Source organism: Oryx dammah, unplaced genomic scaffold (assembly GCF_014754425.2).
Source record: "Oryx dammah isolate SB20612 unplaced genomic scaffold, SCBI_Odam_1.1 HiC_scaffold_2, whole genome shotgun sequence".
In the NCBI taxonomy this organism is placed as follows: Eukaryota; Metazoa; Chordata; class Mammalia; order Artiodactyla; family Bovidae; genus Oryx; species Oryx dammah.
In genome coordinates, this window is record NW_024070186.1 from 137378938 (window position 1) to 137401644 (window position 22707).

General features: G+C 37.0%; 1 protein-coding gene across 3 annotated transcripts in view; it reads right to left on the reverse strand.

The window, feature by feature from the left end:
• The window catches only part of CUNH21orf91 (chromosome unknown C21orf91 homolog), a 34575-nt gene that overhangs the window by 6932 nt on the left and 4936 nt on the right, over positions 1–22707 (reverse strand). For all 3 annotated transcript variants that reach the window (XM_040227439.1, XM_040227429.1, XM_040227447.1), the window contains exon 3: positions 365–901. In XM_040227439.1, coding sequence (XP_040083373.1) covers positions 365–901 — 537 coding nt within the window. The remainder of the gene's footprint in view (positions 1–364; positions 902–22707) is intronic.

The window sequence follows — 22707 nt, forward strand, 5'->3', positions numbered from 1 at the left end:
CCCAATTAGTCTTGTAGGGATTAGCAACATGACAGCGTGTGTTTGTCAATGGTAGAGGCTCTACTTCTAAACTATATGAACCCTGAACTTTCTAATTCCCAATCTGTTGATTCTGTTCTGTTAATAATTTAAAATGGCAAAACAAATGATGGGACTGTAGAATTCCAGTAGTTTTAGGACATACTAAGGAATATTCCAAAGAAATGATGGCATTTTTGCTAGGGTGACCCTGTCATTTAAATGCTAAATTAACCAAATCTGTACTTCCACAGCAAAATTCTTGACATATCACATATATAAAACATTAAAAAAATAATAAAGAACCAACAAAACTCCAACCTTTACCCCTTTCCCCTATACTTACATTCCTCTCTGCTGTAATGTGGATGCTGGGTCTGGACATGAGCCTCTGGACCAGAGATCGTCTTTTCCTTTTTCTGTTCCCGGTTGTGACTATGAGGCCACAGTACACTATTGTGGCATAACGTGGTACCTGAATCTTGTAACACAGCAAGCCCAAAGTCTGTGTTCTCCCTCTGTTCCAACATTCGTTGCGTACAGTTTGAGAGGCCACCTGCATTTCCTTCTATCCACTTTGCAGAATACTTTGGTACTTGAGAGTCAAACTGTGGGAGTAACTTTTTATCTGGCTTATGCCTGAAGTTAAACAGGTGATGCTGGGGGTTTTTAGAACATTCGGAGTCTGAATCCAGATCCTTATTTTGTGCATATTGTACAATCCAATTTATCTTCTTACTCAAAATAGTTTTAACTTCTTCATAAGTACTTTTGGAAAGCTTAGATCGAGGACAATCCTGGTTTGCAATCAAATGATATTTTTCAAAGCAGTCTTTATGGCCCCTTAACGATTTGGTGTGTAAGAGATCAGATTTTCGTATTCCTAAAGAAAGAAAAGAAGTAAGACTTGACACAATTTTGTTTTTTATAAGCTGCATTAAAAAATACAAATCTTAGTAAAATACCGAGTTACCGATTAATTTGAAAATTAGTGGAAAAATGCTAAACAATATTAGTATTAATAATATACATGTATATATTACAATAATGATACAGCCTAATAATTTATGATTCAGTTTAACTATATAGTCAATAAATTCTGAATAGCAGAAATATTAAATTCTTATGAATAGCAAAGCCTTTCTTAAGGACTTAATGATTCAATTTCAACCTCAGTCCAGAGGCATGTTATTGCATAATATTAAAAAATACCACTGAACCAGCAATTTATACTTACAGAATCTTGACCTGTACATTATAAAGCTTTCTTCACTAGCTCTCCTGAAGTTACACATTTGTAAAAATTTTTGTTATAGGTTTAATAAGAGAAATGCTTCACAATTTTTCCCTAACAAAAAAACATAGTAAATCATGATTTAAAATTAAGTTATATTTCTACTGGGGAAAGATAAACCAGAATCAGAAAAATATACATTAATAAAAGCCTCAAAAAGTCAATGAACTGTTTCGATTTTTTCAAGTAAGAAAATAAAAACATCTAAAATGTTTTCACATGTTTAATACTTACTAAAACTTTATCAAGAAATGCACTACACACAATTCTTATTCACGGAGCAACAAGTTCAATCTACCAAGATACAATAGCCAATATAATTCTTCAACTCACAAATGTTCATTCCGTAACACAAATCAAGGAAAATCTTACACATTTACATTTCCAGCTTTTTAGTAGAGCTCAAGTATGCTATCTCTATTGTTTTTTAAAAGAGAGAATACATTTTCAAATATACAACATACTTTGAAATATAGAATACACTGATAACATTTTTGTTAAGTTCAAACCATTTAAAATAAAACAGCAGTGCTTCATATTGAAGGTGAACATGGGATATGGAATGGAAAATTAATGCCTGCAAGAATTAAGCAGTCTAAACTGCTTAGCTTTGAAAACAGGAAGTTGAGAGCCACTCAGGTGTTAGCTTAAAAAAGTTTTAACTGAGTCATCAGAAAAAAATTACATTCTGTATTCACCCATTGTTTTAAAAGCTGAAGTTGTAATAATTTTATTCACTGACTTGCAAACCTTGGCTAATACTAAGATAGTGATGTATTTGTATTTTAACAGTATTAAATCAGGTGCAAAATACTCACAAATACTAACTTGTTCTAAAATAACATCACATCAGCCAATGGTGGGTCCTGCCAAAACCAGTACTAACTGGGCTGTCAGTTCCCTCACAAGTAAGCTATGGGGGTACCCCTCTTAAATACTAACAGTCTAATTAAGCAGACGTGCCTCACCAGGTAAACTCAACTATCTCAGTCTTGTTTCTTCCACCGAGTGCAAAAACCAAACTTAAAACAACTGCATACACATTTTATTTAACCCTTTGGTGCCTGTGCTGCAATTGTGTGTGTATATACTATTTATCAGTTATTGTCTGGTTAGGTCAAATTTCCTGCAAAATTAAAATATTCAAGTACAAAACTTCAAAGCTCTATTTGACAACACTGTGTATGCCTTTGAAACCTTAACATAAAAAGGAAGTGCACAAATTTTGATTAGAATAAAAATATTAAAAGTACTTTATAATATTATGTACGTTTTAATATCATAAATAAGACAAAAAGGTAGTTAGTATCAATTACAGATAAAATAAGAAATACCTCCATTCTGCTGTTTGATTCTAGTACTGATTGCTAGGCAGAGAGAACCTGAAGCTCGCTTATTTTACTAACTTTGGGAAATTCTTTAAAGAGCTTTCTTACTCTCTTAGGGCTCACTGCCAACAAGATAGCTGGCCAATCCCTGAAACCGTAAATGGACTCAGTCTCAGTCCATTGGCACAGCACTAATCTATGTAGCAATGGTTTAGCTGAATCGAAACGCTGTAAATTATATCTCTCCTTTACTATATATTAGAGGAAATCCTTCTGTGTATAAAAAGGATTCTAAACTAGGCCATGTGCATTTGCGCTAAGTTGCTTCAGTCGTGCCTGCCTCTTTGTGACTCCAAGGACCATAGGCCTGTCAGGCTACTCCGTCCATGGCATTCTTCAGGCAAGAATACAAGAGTGGGTTGCCAGGCTCTCCTCCTGGGGATCTTCCTGACCCAGAGATTGAACCCCTGTCTCTTATATTTATAAAGAGAAAGGTGGGTTCTTGACCACTGGTGCCACCTGGGAAGCCAAAAGAAAGTCATTATTCTTTGCTGCTAGTTTTTTTTGAGTTTTAAAGATTTATTTGGAAAGTTCAGAAGTTGTATTAAAAAAAGACAAAAATATGAAACAACAAATTTTCCGATGTGCCCCAGAGCTCTAATAAGTCAACATAATAAATGTTTATTTGAAGAATAATGTGGGCTTTTAAAGTCAATGATTTTTTTAATCCAATCTTTCTTCTTAGTAATTTATGTAATATAACTTTTTGTTCTTTAGAAATAATTTTTTAACTTTTCCTTAAATCATCACTCAAATGAATGTTTGGAGCCCAGTAAACACACAATTACATGTGTACTGGTAATCAGCTGAGATGAAAAGCAAGTCAGAGAACAACAATATTCAATTTACTGTGAAAATATGTAAATGCAAATTTTAGAGTCAGACACTCAGGTGAAAAATCCCCTATAAAAGACAAAAAAGTGTCATGACAGGAAGTGTTTTGAATGTGGGAATATTTCTACTTAGATGTCTCATGTGCTTATTCACTCAGTCATGTCCAACTCCGTGATTTCAGGGACTGGAGCCCGCCAGGCTCCTCTGTCCATGGAGTTCTCCAGGCAAGAATACTGGAGGGGGTTGCCATGCCCCTAGAGGTCCCAACTGCTCTTTACATTCACCCTGCCTCTTCCTCCATTCTTAGACCCACACCTAATCCTCCTCCTGAGTCTGGCACACTCAACTGCTCAAGGAAGAAACCTGGGTGTCCTCTTTGACTGTTCTTCCTTGTGCCCCATCCTAGATGTTTTACTGTCCATCTTAATAGACTTCTTCCCCCTAAAATCTAGCATATTAAATATTCCTTCACTCCATTACCACTCTCACTATGTTATTTGGGTCTTCATCACCATCCCCTCTCTAGTTCTTCCTTCCTCTTAGAAGCCTTTTCTAACCAGTTACATCTCAGCTAATGGCACCAGATTTTAAAATTGCTTCTTCACTGGCCTCTATCTCCTGCTAGAGGTAAATTCTGTGAGAAAGAGCACCATCTGTTTTATGTACATCCTTATTATCATAGTGCCTGGCACACAGCAAGTACTCAAGAAAAAGTCATTACACGAATAAAGGAAAATTAAAATTGTATTTAAAAAGCAAACCTAACATTTATTACCAATTATTATTTGAGGTCTACTACAATGAAGTTTTGCCCATCTGCAAGGTAACTAGGCTGTGCATCTTTTCAGGCTCTCAGAAGTTAACTGGGCTTCCCAGGTGGCATAGTGGTAAAGAATTCGCCTGCCAATGCAGGAGACCCAAGTTCAATTCCTGGGCTGGGAAGATCCCCTGGAGGAGGAAATGGCAACCTGCTCCAGTATTCTTGCCTGGGAAATCCCATGGATAGAGAAGCCTCATGAGTTATAGTCCATGGGGTTACAAAGAGTTGGATATGACTGAGCGAACACATACACACACACAGAAGTTAAAGACATCTTCCAGTGAAGTTACTCCTACGTTTGGTTTAATATGACATTAATCCCAAGAACTGATGAGTGGCACTGATATATAGAGATGAATTCCAGTGGCATCATTCAATCTGCCAAATAAAATCAGGAACTTCTACTCAATTACTTATTTTTATTATAAATATACATACTGTGAATATACAAGGCTGTTTTATGTAAACTGTAGCTCATTCATCCAGATCTGTATCTATACCTACTTTAGCTCAATTAAAAAAAAAAAAATTAAAACCTGAATCAGTTTTAAAGTTTAATTTGAAAATACTTGTCTTGTAAAGATAGTTTAAAATACCCAATTCAGGAAATTTAATACTTCATACACTTTTTTACTAGAAAAGAATGTGAGTAGCCCACTCAATTTGTATCAACAATATGTGTCATTTTATAAATTCCTGAAGTGATTTTGTTTTTTTCACCTCAAATCAGTTAGAATTAATATAAGAGAAACAACCACTGCTATTATCAGAGATCCCAGTGAGTTTTCCAATTGACTTTATAAATTTTAATTGCATTTACAAGTTGTTAACAGCTCTGAGCACTAATTTGTTTCTTCAGCAGCTTTTCAAAGGAAATGAATCTAAATGCAATTAAATGAGTTTGTACTTTTCAGAAACTGACTTACAAGTAATTTCCAAACCAGTTCCACAAAAACTGTACTACAGCTTCCTAATAAAACTTTTGAGGACCAATATAATTGACATCCTAAGTATTAGGAAAACTTTAAAACATATCACACAGATGGCTATGTAACTTTGGGTCTTGAGTTCCTGATTAGTAGAGAACCAAGACCTTACTTGGCAACCATAATTGACAATATTTTGGAAATTTATTTAGGTGGACATTTCTGTATGAACAGTGGTATTTTAAAAAATTAAAGCTGTTTCTATTCAATGGTTTTCTTTATAACGTCTTTCCCCACTTTCATTTCTGATTTTGTTGTACCATTCTCACATACTTTGAAAACCCTCCCACTAACCCATCTGCCATGCTATCTCCATCTCTATTCTTTAAATTCCTTTCTAGGATCAATTTGTTTTAAGAAAACTTGGTTAAAGCCATAAAAGGGCAAAAGCCACTCAAATGTAGATCTTCTCGTTTGCCTATCATTGTCACCCTTTTAAAATAAAGATGTTTCCATGCATATATTTAATATGCTTATTGTAGTAAGTTTGTCCTCTCACAAGATGATACTCCAAATGGCACTAAAAAAACAGCCACAGAACCCCAAACACTTAAGTTCTACGACATGTCCCATCACCTTCTGCTTTTCCCTTTTAGCCTCTTGAAGATCTTATTTATCAGTTGGTGGTAATTAGATAAGCAAAGCAATCTTTTCCTGCTGGTTCCCCAGCTGGTCCTATCAAACAGTACCATCTCTCAGCCGACTATACTTATTTTCACAGGTTCTTGACTCATATCATCTGACTGCCATATGCATATTTACTCTGTCAATTAGTCTTCCTTCTGAATGTGACTGCTATATTTCATTTCTCAGTCAAAGGACTGGCTTCATATAATTTGGTATTCCACAGGTTGAGCAAATATAATACAACCAACTGTTGGATGCTGTAATACCTGTAATCATATCAGCAGGAGACTGGAAAGCTCTAAGGGAGTAAGCATTTCAAATTTTACTACAGCCTCAAAAAATAAAAATAAATAAAAAATTAGAGAACTGGCAGTATTGGTTTTCCAAATGGTGGGTTTGTGTGTTCTTTCTTAATTTTAAAGTAAGGCAAGATAATTTAGTTATGATTCAAGTTTCAGGTTAACAGGCTGTGAAGAAATTTTAAGCACACTGCCTCCAGACATAACCAACATTTGTGCAACAATTCACAGTACTGCTTCAAAATCTTTTTTTATGGAGGCTCACATTTGCCCAGCATAAAGAATTTTCCAAGAGTTAAGGTGTTTTCTTTTCATGATGATCTTATCCTGGTTGCTAGGAATGGGAGAACAAGCACCTACATGTTTATGTGTTGCCCATATTAAGCCACGTTTATGTACATCTTTGTTGTTCAGTCATGACCAACTATTTGCGGCCCCATGAACTGCAGCATGTCAGGCTTCCTTGTCCTTCACTATCTCCTTGCTCAAACTCATGTCCATTACGTCAATGATGCCATCCAACCATCTCTCCTCTTGCCCTCAAATCTTTTCCAGCATCAAAGTCTTTTCCAATGAGTCAGCTCTTCGAATCAGGTGGCTAAAGTATTGGAGCTTCATTCTTCCAATGACTATTCAGGACTGCTTTCCCTTTAGGATTGACTGCTTTGATCTCTTTGCAGTCCAAGGGACTCTTGAGAGTGTTCTCCAGCACTGCAATTCGAAACCATCAATTCTTCTGCGCTCAGCTTTCTTTATGGTTCAACTCTCACATCCATACATGACTACTGGAAAAATTATAGCTTTAACTATACAGACATTTGTCAGCAAAGTGATGTCTCTGGTTTTTATTTTTTGATATGCTGTCTAGGTTTGTCATAGCTTTTCTTCCAAGGAGCAAGTGTCTTTAATTCACGGTGCCAGTCACTGTCCGCAGTGATTGTGGAGCCCAAAAAAATAAAGTGTATGTATCACTGTTTTCACTTTTTCAGTAAGTGTTAATTGTAAAGATGGGAGCAAACAGCTAAACTCTACTGAACTAAGAAGGAAAGGAAGGAGCTGTTATGCCTTTGTTTCTGAGGACCAGGTTCCCATTTCTAAAAAAAGGAATAAGAGAAAAAGTTGGGGCTTCCCTGATGACTCAGATGGTAAATCTGCCTGCAATGCAGGTTTGATCCCTGGGTCACGAAGACTCCCTGGAAAAGGGAATGGCTACCCACTCCAGTATTCTTGTCTGGAGAATTCCATGGACAGAGGAACCTGGTGGGCTACAGTCCATGGGGTCGTAGAGAGTCAGATATGACTGAGTGACTAACACTCTTCACTTTTCTGGAAGTAGAGGTGGCATGCCCACAGCCTAAAGTCTGGATCCATACTGGAGCAAGTTCTGTTTAGCCTATAAATGTTTTTAAAAAATTTAGATTCACTTACAGTTTTCAATTTCTTGGTTTCCCTTAAAAACAAAATCAGAAGATCTGACAGCAAATGGCTAATAATGAGAAGCAGCTACTGCCTGAAAATTGGGCGACTGCTCTTCAACAGTCCGCATCTTTCCCTTTGGGAGTGTGCAGGTGCTTGTGACTTATCCAGCGGCAAGCACAGCCATGCTGGTTGGTGACTCTCACACTACACCGAGACTCTGTAATGACGTAGGTCTGGATCGCTTCTGTGTAGGTAATGGCTGCCCCAGTAATGGCTGGACACCCCAAGTGACCAGGCTCCTCTGAATCTGATGATCAAGCAGCAGCCAAGCCATGATTCAGGAAGAGTGATCACCTTTAGATCTACCGCCAGTCACAGGAATGCAGTGGGAGGACGCTCAGACTGTCTACGCTCTTACTAACGAAAGGCAGACTAGCCTGAAGGTGGGAAGGTGAGGATGAATAGTTGGGGCACCTACTTCCTTAAATCCGCAACAGGACAGGCTTCTACCTCTTGGAAAGTTTTATCAGTTGTCCTCTGTGCTTCAGTGGGTTCTGTGGTTAACAGTGCTCCATTCCCCTCCCCCTCACATCACTTAAGAGTCTGTCATGTTCAAATACCCAACATACTGTTGAAAGGAACAGGGAATTGCTTATCTCTGCATTGGAAACAGATGGAATTATTGGAAACTGCACTAAGCCAATACACAGATGGGCTCAGCAACTTGCTTTTCCCAATTTTGAGAATCATTGCCTTAAAGAAAGATATACCAACAGGTGGTCTGTGGACAGCATATTTCAGTTTAGGAGATGTTTATGCCAAAAGTTTTTGTGTGTGCGAAGAGAAGGATTAAGCACTTAGTCAAAGCAGCTTAATCCAATAAACGAATTATAAGGGCAAATTTCAATCGGCAAAGAGTTCAGAAGGTTGACGTTAAAAGATAAACCTCAACCACAAATAACCTACGAAGCCACAATAGAACTGAATTCTTGTAATGATGGATGTATAAACTGCAAATAATTTATCAAAAAGAAAACCTTTCTCAGTGAATTTTACTTTTTCATCATAACAGTTGGGAAACTGGAGGAACACACCTACATGACAACTGTTTATTACTAACTGGGTACAAAAAATAACAACCAGCATTCAGTCCTGCTCTCAAATTTAGTTACCTATTTTAACGAGAAAGGTCCAATAGAACGCTCTGTGATAGTGGACGTGTTCTCATTCTGTGCCATATACAATACGACAGCCACTAGCCTTATGTGGCTACCAAGCATGTGAAATGTAGCGAGTATAACCAAGGAACTAAGGTTTTAATTTTAACTTTAATTAACTTAAATTTAAATCACTACATTGTGGCAAGGTTACCAAACTGGACAGGGGAGCTTGTCTATAGATAACTGATGAAGTACAAGGGTATTTGGAAAAAGAATACGAATGGAAGTTATCCATCTTTAGGATACTAAGCTCATAGTAGCACAGAATATAAAAAGCTAAAACTGCTTTTCTTGCACATCAAAAATACTATGTTTAGACTATAATTGTTAAGTGGCACAAAGAATTAAAAGTTATAAAAACTTGTAGTAAATAACCCAGTTGACCTAAGTAATAATCCTCTACTTATTCCATTTTTCTAAGTAAAACTTTCCCCCAAATAGGCAAAGTTAAAAAGATACACATTACTTAAACAAAAGGTAAGTCTAGAAAAAAGGCATTCACAATAACATGGATGAACAAGGATGAAAAGAAATTTATGAGTTCAAAAGTAAGAAATGTGATAGCTATGTGAACTCTGTCCTTTATCTCCTGAACTGCCGTCTGCCTAGTTAAGGTTTTGCCTGATTTATTTTCTTACAAATAAGAAAAACAAAATAAAAGCTGTCCTGCAGTTATTTATAAAACATCTGTTTTGTATCTCAACTTCTTTGCATATATCTGAATCACTGTTCCTAAAATTTTAGTTGACTATTCCTTATATAATGCTTTACAGCAGCATCTAATAGAGATTTACTAGCAAGTGAATTTGAAGTCATTTATAATTCAATTACTACTATAGGTAGTAAATGGTAAAAATTAAAGCTGATGGGAAAGCCATTTGATTAAACAAACTAAAGATTTTTCAAAAAGGCAATAATTGATGAATCATACTGAAAAATGCTAAAAAAGAAAGATTGTGATTATGTACTATAATTGAAATTACAGCATTTCTAGAGTAAAAGGAACTTTGATTTACAGAAAGGGTTTGGAGAGCTAGTGTCCAATAAAATCGTTCCATGATGAAACAGAGTTATAAAAATTACCGTCCAATGCAGTGCAACCTTTTTTATCCATTGATATGAAAAAGATGTTTCTGATATATTAAATTAAAAGACCAGTTATAAATGGTATATATAGCCTGATTTCATTTTAAAACACAATTTACTATGTATACATGCATACTCTACTGCAGAAAATAACTTATAAAACACCAAAAATATTAAGAGATTATTGGTAGATATGTGGGATTATAAATCTTAAAATTCTTTTTGCTTTCTGTATTTTGATTTTTCTGTAATAGTTTGCTTTTTCAATGAAATTAAAAAGAGATGAAAAGAGAGAAATTTCATTTCAATGAGAGAAAGAAAATCTTTCATCATTTAAATAGTGAAAATTTAAAACATTTTTTTAAAAGCCTATAAAGAAATATTTTGGTTTGGGAAAGAAAACACTGTGTCTTAGTGCAAGACAAATTAGGTTTTAAGTTATATACTGTATGTTCCAATGAAGTAAGTAAAACAAAAAAATTATAATACTGGAATGATAAAAGATACAGTCTTAAAATATCCCAATATTCTGAATATTTTTAAGGTTGAAAATTTCCTTAGGCTACAATGTATCTAGCAAAGGATAACTTTCAAATCAAAGATTCCCCTCCCCCGAAGTCAGATTATAACCACTGCATGGTTTTATCTGGAAATCCTTGTTGGAAACACAAAGACTTCAAAGGCACTGAGGGAAAAAGACACTGACGTGTGAACACAATTCGTATTGTTGAAAGAAACTGGTGAAAGGATTAGCTTTGGTTGTTGCTGTTTAATTGCTCAGTCTTGTCCAAGTCTTTGTGACGCTATGGACAGTAGCCGGCCAGGCTCCTCTGTCCAAGGCATTTCCCAGGCAAGGATATTGGAGTGGGTTTCATTTCCTTCTCCAGGGGATCTTCCCAGGGACTGCACCCACGTTTCTGCTTGGCAGGCAGATTCTTTTACCACAGAGCCACTAGGGCAGCTGCTACATGAAGGAAATTACGGGGGCTAGAGCAGAAAAATCTACTGAAAACCAAATCATAAAAAAGGTAAACTCGAGGGACTTCCCCAGTGGTCCAGGGACTAAGACTCTGTCCTCCCAATGCAGGGAGCCCAGGTTCTACCCCTGGTCAGGAAACTAGATCCCACATGTTGAAACTAAGAGTCTGCATGAAGGAACTAAGACCCAGTGCGGCCAAACCTGAGGATAAAGTCAGACTTCAATGTATGTAAAACACTGAATTATTTTGGCAATGGAAGAGTTGTTCAATACACAAATGAGTCAGAATTATCTTTTCAGAAGACTTTCATCTTTTCAGATGAGATGAAAACAAAACACTTCTATATTTCAATTTAAATCAACATGAACAGTTGCACCACATGCTGCTGATATATTTACCAAAGAGCTCCTACACTTATCTTTTTGTGATCCTTGAAGTGGCCCTGTGAACACTGGCAACTGTAATTTATCACCTCTATTTAATATCAATACACTTTAGGCAGTTGCATACTAGGAGGAAGGCGAAGTCAATTTTGTTTAAGACACAGGGAACTAAATAAACAAAGTATGGAAGAAAGAAAGAAATGGAGGAAACCAGAGGAAGGGAGAGACAGTGGGCAGGGATAACTGGCTTGTAGAGTGCCTTTGAAGAGGTAATGAAGGTAGCAGTTAAGTAGATACCTGGTCATGAACTGTCTCATGTGTCATGTTAGGGAGTTAACAGTCTAACCAGAAGAAAATGGTAAGGAATCAGTGAAGAGTTCTAAGAAAATTAATGGCATATCAGATTAGCACTTTAAAGACCCTTCTGGTGATACGGAGAGAACTAGGGGTGTGGGGTAGTGACGGGGAGGGGGGATCAAGTCTATAAACCTGACTAAGCGGGTCCTGAGGTGGTAGTGTAAGAAGGAATAAAGGCATACAGCGCGAAATGCAGAGCTTAGGTAAGACTTCAGCCACAACCCATCACCTCAACCGCACAACTTTACATGGAAAGTCCTGAAGAAACTGGAACCATTCATTCACAGGGTTTTCAAACTTTGGTCCCGAGACCACCTGCTTAAGAGTCAGCTGGGATTCCTGTTAAAATGCAAATTCTGGGACTCAACTGTAGATCTATTGAAACACAATCTCTGGGGTATTGGACTTGGAATTCCATGTGAACCAAAGATGAAGGAAATAAAAACACATGTGTATATGGAAATAAGGAGATAAATTTAGTCTGAGAAACTTAAATTCAAGATACCTGTGCTGTCGTTCACTCGGTTGTGTCCGACTCTTTGCTATCCCATGGACTGCAACAAGCCAGGCTTCTCTGTCCTTCACCATCTCCTGGAGTTTGCTCAAACTCACGTCCATTGAGTCGGTGATGCCATCCAACCATCTCATCCTCTGTCGCCCCCTTCTCTACCTGCCTTCAGTCTTTTCCAGCATCAGGGTCTTTAACAATGAGTTGGCTCTTCGCATCAGGAGGCCAAAGCATTGGAGCTTTAGATTCATCAGTCCTTCCAATGAATATTCAGGGTTGATTTCTTTTAGGATTGACTGGTTTGATCTCCTTGCTGAACAAGGGACTCTCAAGAATCTTCTCCAACACCATGGTTCAAAAGCATCAGTTCTTCAGCACTCAGCTTTCTTTATAGTCCAACTCTCATATTCATATATGACTACTGGAAAAACCATAGCTTTGACTATATGGACCTTTGTAGGCAAAGTAACGTCTCTGCTTTTTAATGTGCTGTCTAGGTCTGTCACTGCTTTTCTGCCAAGGAGCAAGTGTCTTTTAGCATCTAAAACACCTGTAGAGTATCTAAATGGAGAGGCCCAGAAGGTGGTTGGATAAATAGGTCTGGAATTTAAAAGAAAATTGGCCTATGATATGTTTATGGAGTTCCGTTAGCTTATAAAGGTATAGCTGAAGCTCATGCAGTGAAAGAAATAGCGAAATATGAGAAGAAAAGAAAAATGAGGACAGAATTCAACGAAACAGTAGTAGTTCAGGGATCTGCAATAGCTAATGAACTGAAGAAGAAGAAAAGAGGGCAGAAATAAGAGGCCAGAGCTATTTTAAAAGAGAACCCAGGGAGCTGAGTGTTTCAAAAAAGAGGGAAATGTTAAATGTCAGATTTTGAAAATGGCAAGGACATGAAACTCTTTATTATGTTGACAGCTAGGAAGTCACTGGTGAAAGCAAAAGAGGAGGCCAATTACAGGGGCACTGAAGAGGAAGTGGGGAGGAGGGACAGAGGAGACACTGAATGGACACTGCTCTTGCGAGAACTATAGCTTAAGGGACAGAGAGGAAAGCTTTCTCCCTTGATTTTTTTTTCTTATAAATATGGGAGACAGGAGCATTTCTGCCATTCTAATACTCTTTTTGGTCAATGTGTCAGGTTACGGAGCAGCTAAGTGTAAGTATTCAAGATGATGTGTCAGTATACGATAAAACAAATGAAGGCAAGAATAAATGAAGAGTGGGTGGTAGACAAGAGAGACAGGGTGTAAGAAACATGAAATTAAATTATGCTTTAATTAGTCTCGACTGAGAATTGTGATATTTTAATTTCTTTCCTCAGATACTTATGACTGCTATTTCATTTGGTTAGTACATACATTGGTAATCAAAAACTAAGTTTTCTTAAGAACTGTCTTATACATTACATAGGAATTATTATACTGTATTTGTTCTACTTTGTAGTATAAATACAGCCAAAATGTTGACTGACATTGAACTGAACTTGATTGTTGGCATGCTGAAATTATTCCAATGAGTCAAAGTAACATGGTCAAGGTTATGAAGGATGCTTTAATACCACCAGACTTCCTCTATGTGTGAACTCTGTTTTCACAACAGACTAGCAATTATCATTCACTAAATTCATGGCAATATTATTTAGCCAGTTATCATGAGTTTTAGATATTGAAGATGTCATTCAAGTGTATTTCAATAGCATTCTGGTGGTTGGAAGGCGCTTTTACTATTAAATTTAATCTCCATTTCATGTAGGAAATGAACACTAAGTGTGAATTTTAAATAAGGTAATACATGGAAAAATATAACGGTGACTAAATTCATTCTTCATAAAAGGCAAATGACTCTATATTGCCTTCTAATACACCATATAACTTATTCTTGTTAACTGTATTATCCTTAGCTGCCAAACAATTGCTGGCACATAGCAGTTGCTTGATTAATATTTACTGAATGAATGTGTATAAAAATCTCTATGAACATAGCTTTGACTCTAAGATTCAGATTTTCATGGGTGCCACAAACCATTATTTTGCCTTGCTGTCATACAGTTGAGACAGTAATGCCAAAAAGCTAACTGAAATAGATAAGCTAGTTTAAAATTATTTGTAAACAGACACTGTCTTCCCTTACTACAAACTATAAATCCAAGGCTTGGTGTTTAATGGGCTTATTCCCCTTATCAAAATCCTAATAGATGGTGTGCCAAACTGGATTAGAATGATTTAAATTCATTCTAACTAGAACTATAAGTGACAGCATTTTGATAATTCTGCAATGTTACTTAGGCACTTGGATTTCAATTACTTGTTACATTTTCCATGTTAACACCTTATTTGAAATTCATAATTAGTGTTAGTATTCTTTAAAAGGTAGAAATTAAATTTAAGATGCTGCAAAAGTACCTTTGAACATCTAAAGTGCTATATGAAGTTATGCTGTCTTACCACCTGCTTCTTCTCTTTCTAGGAAGTATTTCAGGCTCACCTACCAAAGGAGATAGCGTGCAATTCCAGGATTGGTGCTGATAATTTCGCTTTAGTTCGTACTGTCTGCCTCCACTTACTCAGAACTTATTCCCTCTTGAGAGGAATACTAATCAGCCTAAGTATGTTAGCCTCTGTTACTTGAATGGCTGGAAGGATGGAGAGGAGTGTCAGAACACTGTCTCATGACGAGCTGACACCTGTACGATTCCGGAGCAGAGGTCAGTCTACAGCTCAGCCTCCTTGTGTCTTCTGGGCAGCAAGACTGTCGTGTGTCTCTTCTTCCCAGTCCTTCCCTCTTCTCTGATGATCTAATCTACGTGCTGTGAAGACTACATTTTCTTGACAGACTATTTAGATTACAACCTATATGGAGACTGTATCATCCTACTCTCTTAGGTCATGAAAAATGTCTACTTTTGGATATTCCACCAAATGTGTATTAATTAAACAGCATCACAAGTAGAAATAGCTTTTAAAAAGCAAGCACTTCTCGGGACCCAAATTTTGTTCCTTGTTTGAACATTAACACTGGTGTAATTCATCCGTAACTTTGCCTACAAGTTACTTAGTATATCTGAGATTTCTTAAGAGTTCATGTAATTTTCGTTCGAAGCAGAAATGATTTAGGCACTTGGACTTTTGGGATCAGGTTTGGACTTCCAAGTGGTGTGATTCTAGATTAGCCTCCAAGACTCTCTCCTTACTTCCCTCATTTATCAAATTGGGATAATCTACCACCTATCTCATATGGCTGTATTAAGAATCAAATAATACATGTGGAACACAGAATAGCTGATAAATACCTATTATTTAGATAAGTCACTTACCTAAAAGTGTAAATCCCTTAAGTATTTGACAGTTGGACTAGCTTCTCCCAACCAGAGAGTCATTATTTCGTTTCTTCCTAAGTAGCGAAATTTACCTTTGTCTTCTTTCTTCACAGGCAGTATTATTTTGTATGCAACAGAAAAATTATTTCTGGGCAGCTTATTTCTCTTTGTCAGCTTTCTAGTAACAGTTATTATAAAATTATTTCAATCATGAAAAGTGTATCCCTTTACTGAGGATAGATAATTTCGACCTAACAATTAAAAGATTTCCAATCTCGATTTAATTTGTTTCTGGATAACTCATAAAACATTTCTCTTCATCTCTGCCAACACACTGGGTGGAAATGAATAATGAATTTGAATCAGAATGTCATTTTTATCTATTGTAACAAATGCTTTATTTATAATCATGATGCTTCTATTAATAAGATATGCAGGGTAGTATACTGTTTGTTTTCAACTTTAAATCACTGACTTAAAGAGCATACTTTTATCACAGACTTAACAAGCACTCCAGATCATCAAACACCTTGAAGGGGTCATCATCATGAGCACACACCACTCTGCTGAGGTGTTCAGAATAATAAGATTTGCAGCATGTAAGTGAATGTAGACACTCCCACTCTAAACACAGTCCTATTTAAGACTTCTTGCTCTATGGAGAAAACAATACTATCTGTTTTCTATCCTCCTGATTGCAAAAAAAATAACCAGATATCACTGTTAATATTATTTGCTACATTTTTCTTTTGAATATAATACAAAGTTCTATTAGTAAGAGTCACAAAGCTTTTAGGAGACTCTAGAAAGATCTCAGACAATTCTGTGGAAGGGCAGAAAAATAGCAGAAGAATTTCACTGTGGGCAAGATTAAGGGAAAAACAGAAAAAAAAAAAGACAGTCCTCTATAGTCTCCTTTAGGCTAATTCACTCATCAATCAAAGATTCCAAATACTCATTCATAACTTCTGGCCAATCCCCATGCTACTGCTAATTATATACTAGTAAATAAAGGAGGCTCAAACTCAAGTCCTTATGGAGCTAGAAATGGAGGAGGGGGAACACAAAGAAACAAAGAAATAAACCAATAGCTACAGCAACAAACTATAGCAAGTGCCATGAAGAAAATGGTGCTAGGAGGAAAAGAACAGGGGGTTGAAAGTGGTGCTGGGGGGCAGGGAAGGCTGCTTTGAGAAGTATTAATAACTTCTTAAAAATTAGGGCAGGCAGGTTCCTGCTGTGGTACCACCTCTCAAGTATTTTAGCCAGGCATGTATGTCTTCACCTTTTCCACAGTTCACTTCCAACCCCAACATTTTTTGTTGCAGGGATTGAGGGGGAATTTGCTTATTTATTTATTCATTCATTTTGAAAAGAAATATACATAGTATTTAGGATAATACTTTAGCTTTAGACATGCAGTGTGAAGTACTTATGGGCTATACAAGTGAGGACGTCTTCGGATTAGTTGCATATACAGATGTGTAGTTTAGAGATGGGGAGAAACACTCTGCAGCTTCGTTCTGAGTATCAAGAGCAAACAAATAAATCTGAGCACCACTGCTTATATTGCCAAGTATTCTTAGAACAAATGGCAACAACTGGAGTTCAGCCTTCTGAATTAGATTCTGGCACAATAATTTCAAGATTAAGAAATGAAAACACAAAATTGCTCTTACTGGTAACATCTGAGAACCAGTATGACACAATGAACTTAGGTATCTTGCCAGAAAAACCAACTAGTAAGTGGCAGAGTCAAGAGTCAAGGCAAGGTCTGAGTCCAGGGCCCACATGGAGCAGAAGGGGAGCAGTGGTAGATGTACCCAGCTGTAGAAAAGCAATCTTCCCTGGAAAGGTGAAAGAAAATTAGAGACACCAAGGGAACATTTCATGCAAATGTGGGCTCAATGAAAGAAATGGTACGGACTTAATAGAAGCAGAAGATATTAAGAAGAGGTGGCAAGAATACACAGAAGAACTATACAAAAAAGATCTTCACAACCCAGATCATCACAATGGTGTGATCACTCACCTAGAGCCAGACATCCTGGAATGCAAAGTCAAGTGGGCCTTAGGAAGCATCACTATGAACAAAGCTAGTGGAGGTGATGGAATTTCAGTTGAGCTATTTCAAATCCTGGAAGATGATGCTGTGAAAGTGCTGTACTCAATATACCAGCAAATTTGGAAAATTCAGAAGTGACAGGACTGGAAAAGATCAGTTTTTATTCCAATCCCAAAGAAAGGCAATGCCAAAGAATACTCAAACTACTGCACAATTGCACTCATCTCATACACTGGTAAAGTATTGCTCAAAATTCTCCACGCCAGGCTTCAACAGTATGTAAACCGAGAACTTTCAGATGTTCAAGCTGGATTTAGAAAAGGCAGAGGAAGCAGAGATCCAATTGCCAACATCTGCTGGATTATCGAAAAAGCAAGAGAGTTCCAGAAAAACATCTATTTCTGCTTTATTGACTATGCCAAAGCCTTTGACTGTGTGAACCACAACAAACTCTGAAAATTTCTGAAAGAGATGGGAATACCAGACCAGCTGACCTGCCTCTTGAGAAATCTGTATGCAGGTCAGTAAGCAACAGTTAGAACTGGACATGAAAAAACACACTGGTTCCAAATCAGGAAAGGAGTATGTCAAGGCTTTATACTGTCACCCTGCTTATTTAACTTCTATGCAGAGTACATCATGAGAAACACTGGGCTGGAGGAAGCACAAGATGGAATCAAGATTGTCAGGAGAAATATCAATAACCTCAGATATGCAGATGACACCACTCTTATGACAGAAAGCAAAGAACTAAAGAGCCTCTTGATGAAAGTGAAAGAGGAGAGTGAAAAAGCTGGCTTAAAACTCAACATTCCGAAAACTAAGATCATGGCATCTGGTCCCATTACTTCATGGCAAATAGATGGGGAAACAATGGAAACAGTAACTGATTTTATTTTTTTGGTCTCCAAAATCACTGCAGATGGTGACTGCAGCTATGAAATTAAAAGACACTATTCCTTGGGAGAAGAGTTATGATCAACCTAGATAGCATATTAAAAAGCCAAGACATTACTTTGCAAACAAAGGTCCGTCTAGTCAAGACTATGGTTTTTCACTCATGTATGGATGTGAGAGTTGGACTATAAAGAAAGCTGAGTGCTGAAGAATTGATGCTTTTGAACTGTGGTGTTGAAGAAGACTCTTGAGAGTCCCTTGGACTGCAAGGAGATCCAACCAGTCCACCTGAAAGGAAATCAGTCCTGAATGTTCATTGGAAGGACTGATGTTGAAACTCCCAATACTTTTGGCATCTGATGGGAAGAGCTGACTCATTTGAAAAGACCCTGATGCTGGGAAAGACTGAATGTGGGAGAAGGGGATGACAGAGGGCGAGATGGTTGGATGGCATCACCGACTCAAGTTTGAGTAAACTCTGGGAGCTGGTAATGGACAAGGAGGACTGGTGTGCTGTGGTCTTTGGGGTCGCAAAGAGTTGGACATGACTAAGGAACTGAACTGAACGGGAAAGGTGTGAGGAAGATGGAATTACCATGTTAGTGTATCAAGAAGAGAGGCTGGGAGAAAGCAGGGAGTTTTCCTAAGTTTATAGTATCTAACATATGTATAATGAGCAGTAGCATTAACCATTATATTTTATGTACTGAGATGGGTCAGAAACTTGAAAATTCTCATAGCTTTTGTGCAACAAGTTCATATGAGATCTGGCTGTATGCCTATCCTCAGAATACAATGCTTCCTTTGTAAAAATCCATTCCATTTCAAACTCCTGGGTTAGAAGAATCACCGGAGCTTTACTTGTTGGTCTTAGCTGTAGCTTAAATAGTTTGCTTTCAACATGGTAACCTTCAATTACTAGAAGGCCTTTCTATGGCTGATCTTATTAGGTGGACAATCTATGTCTTTTGCCCCTTTCTTTGTAAAATACTGATTTTATTTGGAGTAGCTTCTCTTGAAAGGGCAGTGGAATGTATAACAAATTGTTAAGGAGGACTTTAGGAAAAGCTCCTTTATAGATTCAGGAGAGAAGGCTACTATGTACCTTTTGTCAGATGCCCCTTCTATTCTGGCTCATGAGATGACTGATGATGGCAAATATGTGTTAAAGAAAGTGGATTAGTAAAACAGAAGCAGCTTGAGTCTTTCTGATCATGGAGCTACCACACAGACTCCAGATTCAACTTCTTTTACTATGAGATATGTAAATATCCATTCTATATTATTTCATCATTATTATTTCGATTTTGTATTACATATAGCCAGACTTAATTTTTAATGGGTATATCTTTCCAACCAAAATTCATATATGATCTCAATTTTATTTTATTTTTTCTTCTACCTGCACTATAAGCACTTTATGATCTCAATTTTATTTTATTTTTTTTTCTTTAGAGATTTTTATTGAAAATAAAATTTTAACTGAAAAATAATTTTTTTCTGAATGCAGAAAGTAGCCAATGAAATACTGGTAGCTTATGGCAGATTCATGTTGATGTTTGACATAAAATAACAGAATTCTGTAAAGCAATTATCCTTCAATTAAAAAATTAAATTTTTAAAACTACTGGTAGTATATTTTCTTCATTCAAATCATAATTTTGTAATTTACTTAAAATAGAAACTTAATCTTAACTTCTGAGTTTCCAAATAAACATGGGCTTTTTCTGGAGTCTCTACATTAATATTCAGTTTGTTCAGTTTTTCCCTCCAATAATGAACTTCTGAGAAATATTTTGGTATGTTACTTTTTCCCACATCCTCTCTCATTTTATCCCCCAATAAAAGTTATTTTTCTTTGAATAAATTCCTTGTGAATTTGAGAGTCAGCATCTCTAATTTCTAAAAATACTATGTTTCTATCTATGTCATACTGAGTTATTTGTCTTAAAGAAAATGAGCTCATTAAAATGTTTTAATCATGGATAAAGATGGTATTCTCTATTTAATCAGGAATTTTATTTCCTCTCAATGCTTTAGTTTTTCTTTTTCTCTGTTGTTCAGTTGCTATGTCTGACTCTTTGGGGCCCCATGGATTGCAGCACACCAGGCTTCCATGTCCTTCACCATTTTCTGGAGTTTGTTCAAATTCATGGGTCCATTGAGTCCACGATGCCATGCAACCATTTCATCCTCTGCACTTTCCTTCTCTTTTTGCCTTCAATTTTTCCTAGCATCAGGGTCTTCTCCAGTGAGTCTGCTCTTTGCATCAGGTGACCAAAGTATCAGAGCTTCAGCATCAATCCTTCCAATGAATATTCAGGATCGATTTCCTTTAGGATTGACTGGTTGGATCTCCTTGCTGTCCAAGGGACTCTCAAGAGTCTTCTCCAGTACCACAATTCAAAAGCATCAATTCTTTGGCACTCAGTCTTCTTTCTGGTCCAACCTTACATGACTACTGGAAAAACGATAGCTTTGACTATATGGACCTTTTATTTTCAGAGCCATGTCTCTTTTTAATATGCTGTCTATGTTTATCATAGCTTTTCTTCCAAGAGACAAGCATCTTTTTAATTTCTTGGCTGCAGTCACCATCCACAGTGGTTTTGGAGCCCAGTAAGATCTGCCACTGCTTCCACTTTTTTCCCTCTATTTGCCATGAAGTCATGAGACTGGAGGTCATGATCTTAGTTTTTTTAATGCTGAGTTTTAAACAGGGTTTTTCACTCATCTCTTTCACCCTCATCAAAAGGCTCTTCAGTTCCTCTTCAGTTTCTGATCAACCACCTCAGAATGCATGTACTTTATTTACATTACATTAAAATACAAAAAGAAAGAAACGACAGAATTACCAAAAAGAATTTGTTAATCCACAACCATGGTAGAGAACTTTAATTCATATCTATTGGTAATTATGTTTAAGAGGGGGAAAACCTGCAGGTACATACTATTAATATATCTGAAAACATGTTTAGCTTAAGTTAATGAGATTGCACGCTATATCTGAAAATTAGAGAATACACAGGTGGCTCACTGGTGAAGAATCCACTTGGCAAGGCAAGAGACACAGAAGACTCCACTTTGATCCCTGGGTCGGGAAGACCCCTTGGAGAAGGGAAGAGCAACCCACTCTAGTATTCTTACCTGGGAAATCCCATAGACAAAGGAGCCTGGAGGGCTACAGTCCATGGGGTCGTAAAAAGAGTCAGTCACAACCGAGTGCGTGCGCGCGCGCACACACACACACACACACACACACAGAGTTTTCAAATAATCTTGGAGCATTTATAAAATGACCAACTAATAATATTATTCAGCAGGACATTAACAAAATACCACCTCAAAAACAAAAAAGAATCACTTGAGTCTCAACCACGTAGGTTACTTCTAAATCATGTAAGTCTAGGAATAAGCAGCCTGTAGGTGATAGAGCCAATCAGAGCCTCTTAGGGAGCCCACTCATTGTGATTTTTGCCATACTGTGGTCATTGTCATCATGATCAAAATGTAGTTCTTCCAACTCTACAGCTTGACTCCACCTTCACAAGAATGAACGGGTATGATGAACAGGATATGGGTGAGGCAGACAAGCCAGACAATGATGTGTCCCCCTTGCTCCCCTCCATGACTTCCACCTACTTCTCACAGCCAGCAGAGCATGGGTTTTGGGGAGCCCTGTGGATTGACTGTTTTCAATACTATTCATATGATCTCAATTTTAAATTCATCCTAAACTTTAGAATTAGAAAGTTTGAAGTTAAAAAGAGAAAAAAATTGGAAGTAACTAAAATGAGGCCATCATAAAATTAGGACAGGGAAAAGAATCTGGAACCTGGCTCCTCAGATATGGCTTGTTAGCTTACTAGATGTGGCTTAGCCTAGCTTTATCTTTTTAAAGAAATATTCTATAAAGTTATCACCAATTAAACCTACAATTTCACTTCCATCCCTCCTAACTCCTGTCCAAATAAAGAGGTCCTACCGTTAGAGCCATTTTAAAAGTGCTCAAATTTATTTAAAGTGACATTAAAAGGCAGTTAAAAAATTAATTCTTCATCTGTACTTCTAAGTATAAAGACAGCTAAGTTAAATTCAAAAGTCACATCAGGCTTTATATTTAAAAGTGCTCTTTTAGCTAATAGCAAGGCATGATGTTTGTTATTGTGAGAAGCAAGAGAAAGAGGTTAATGCCAGATGGAGT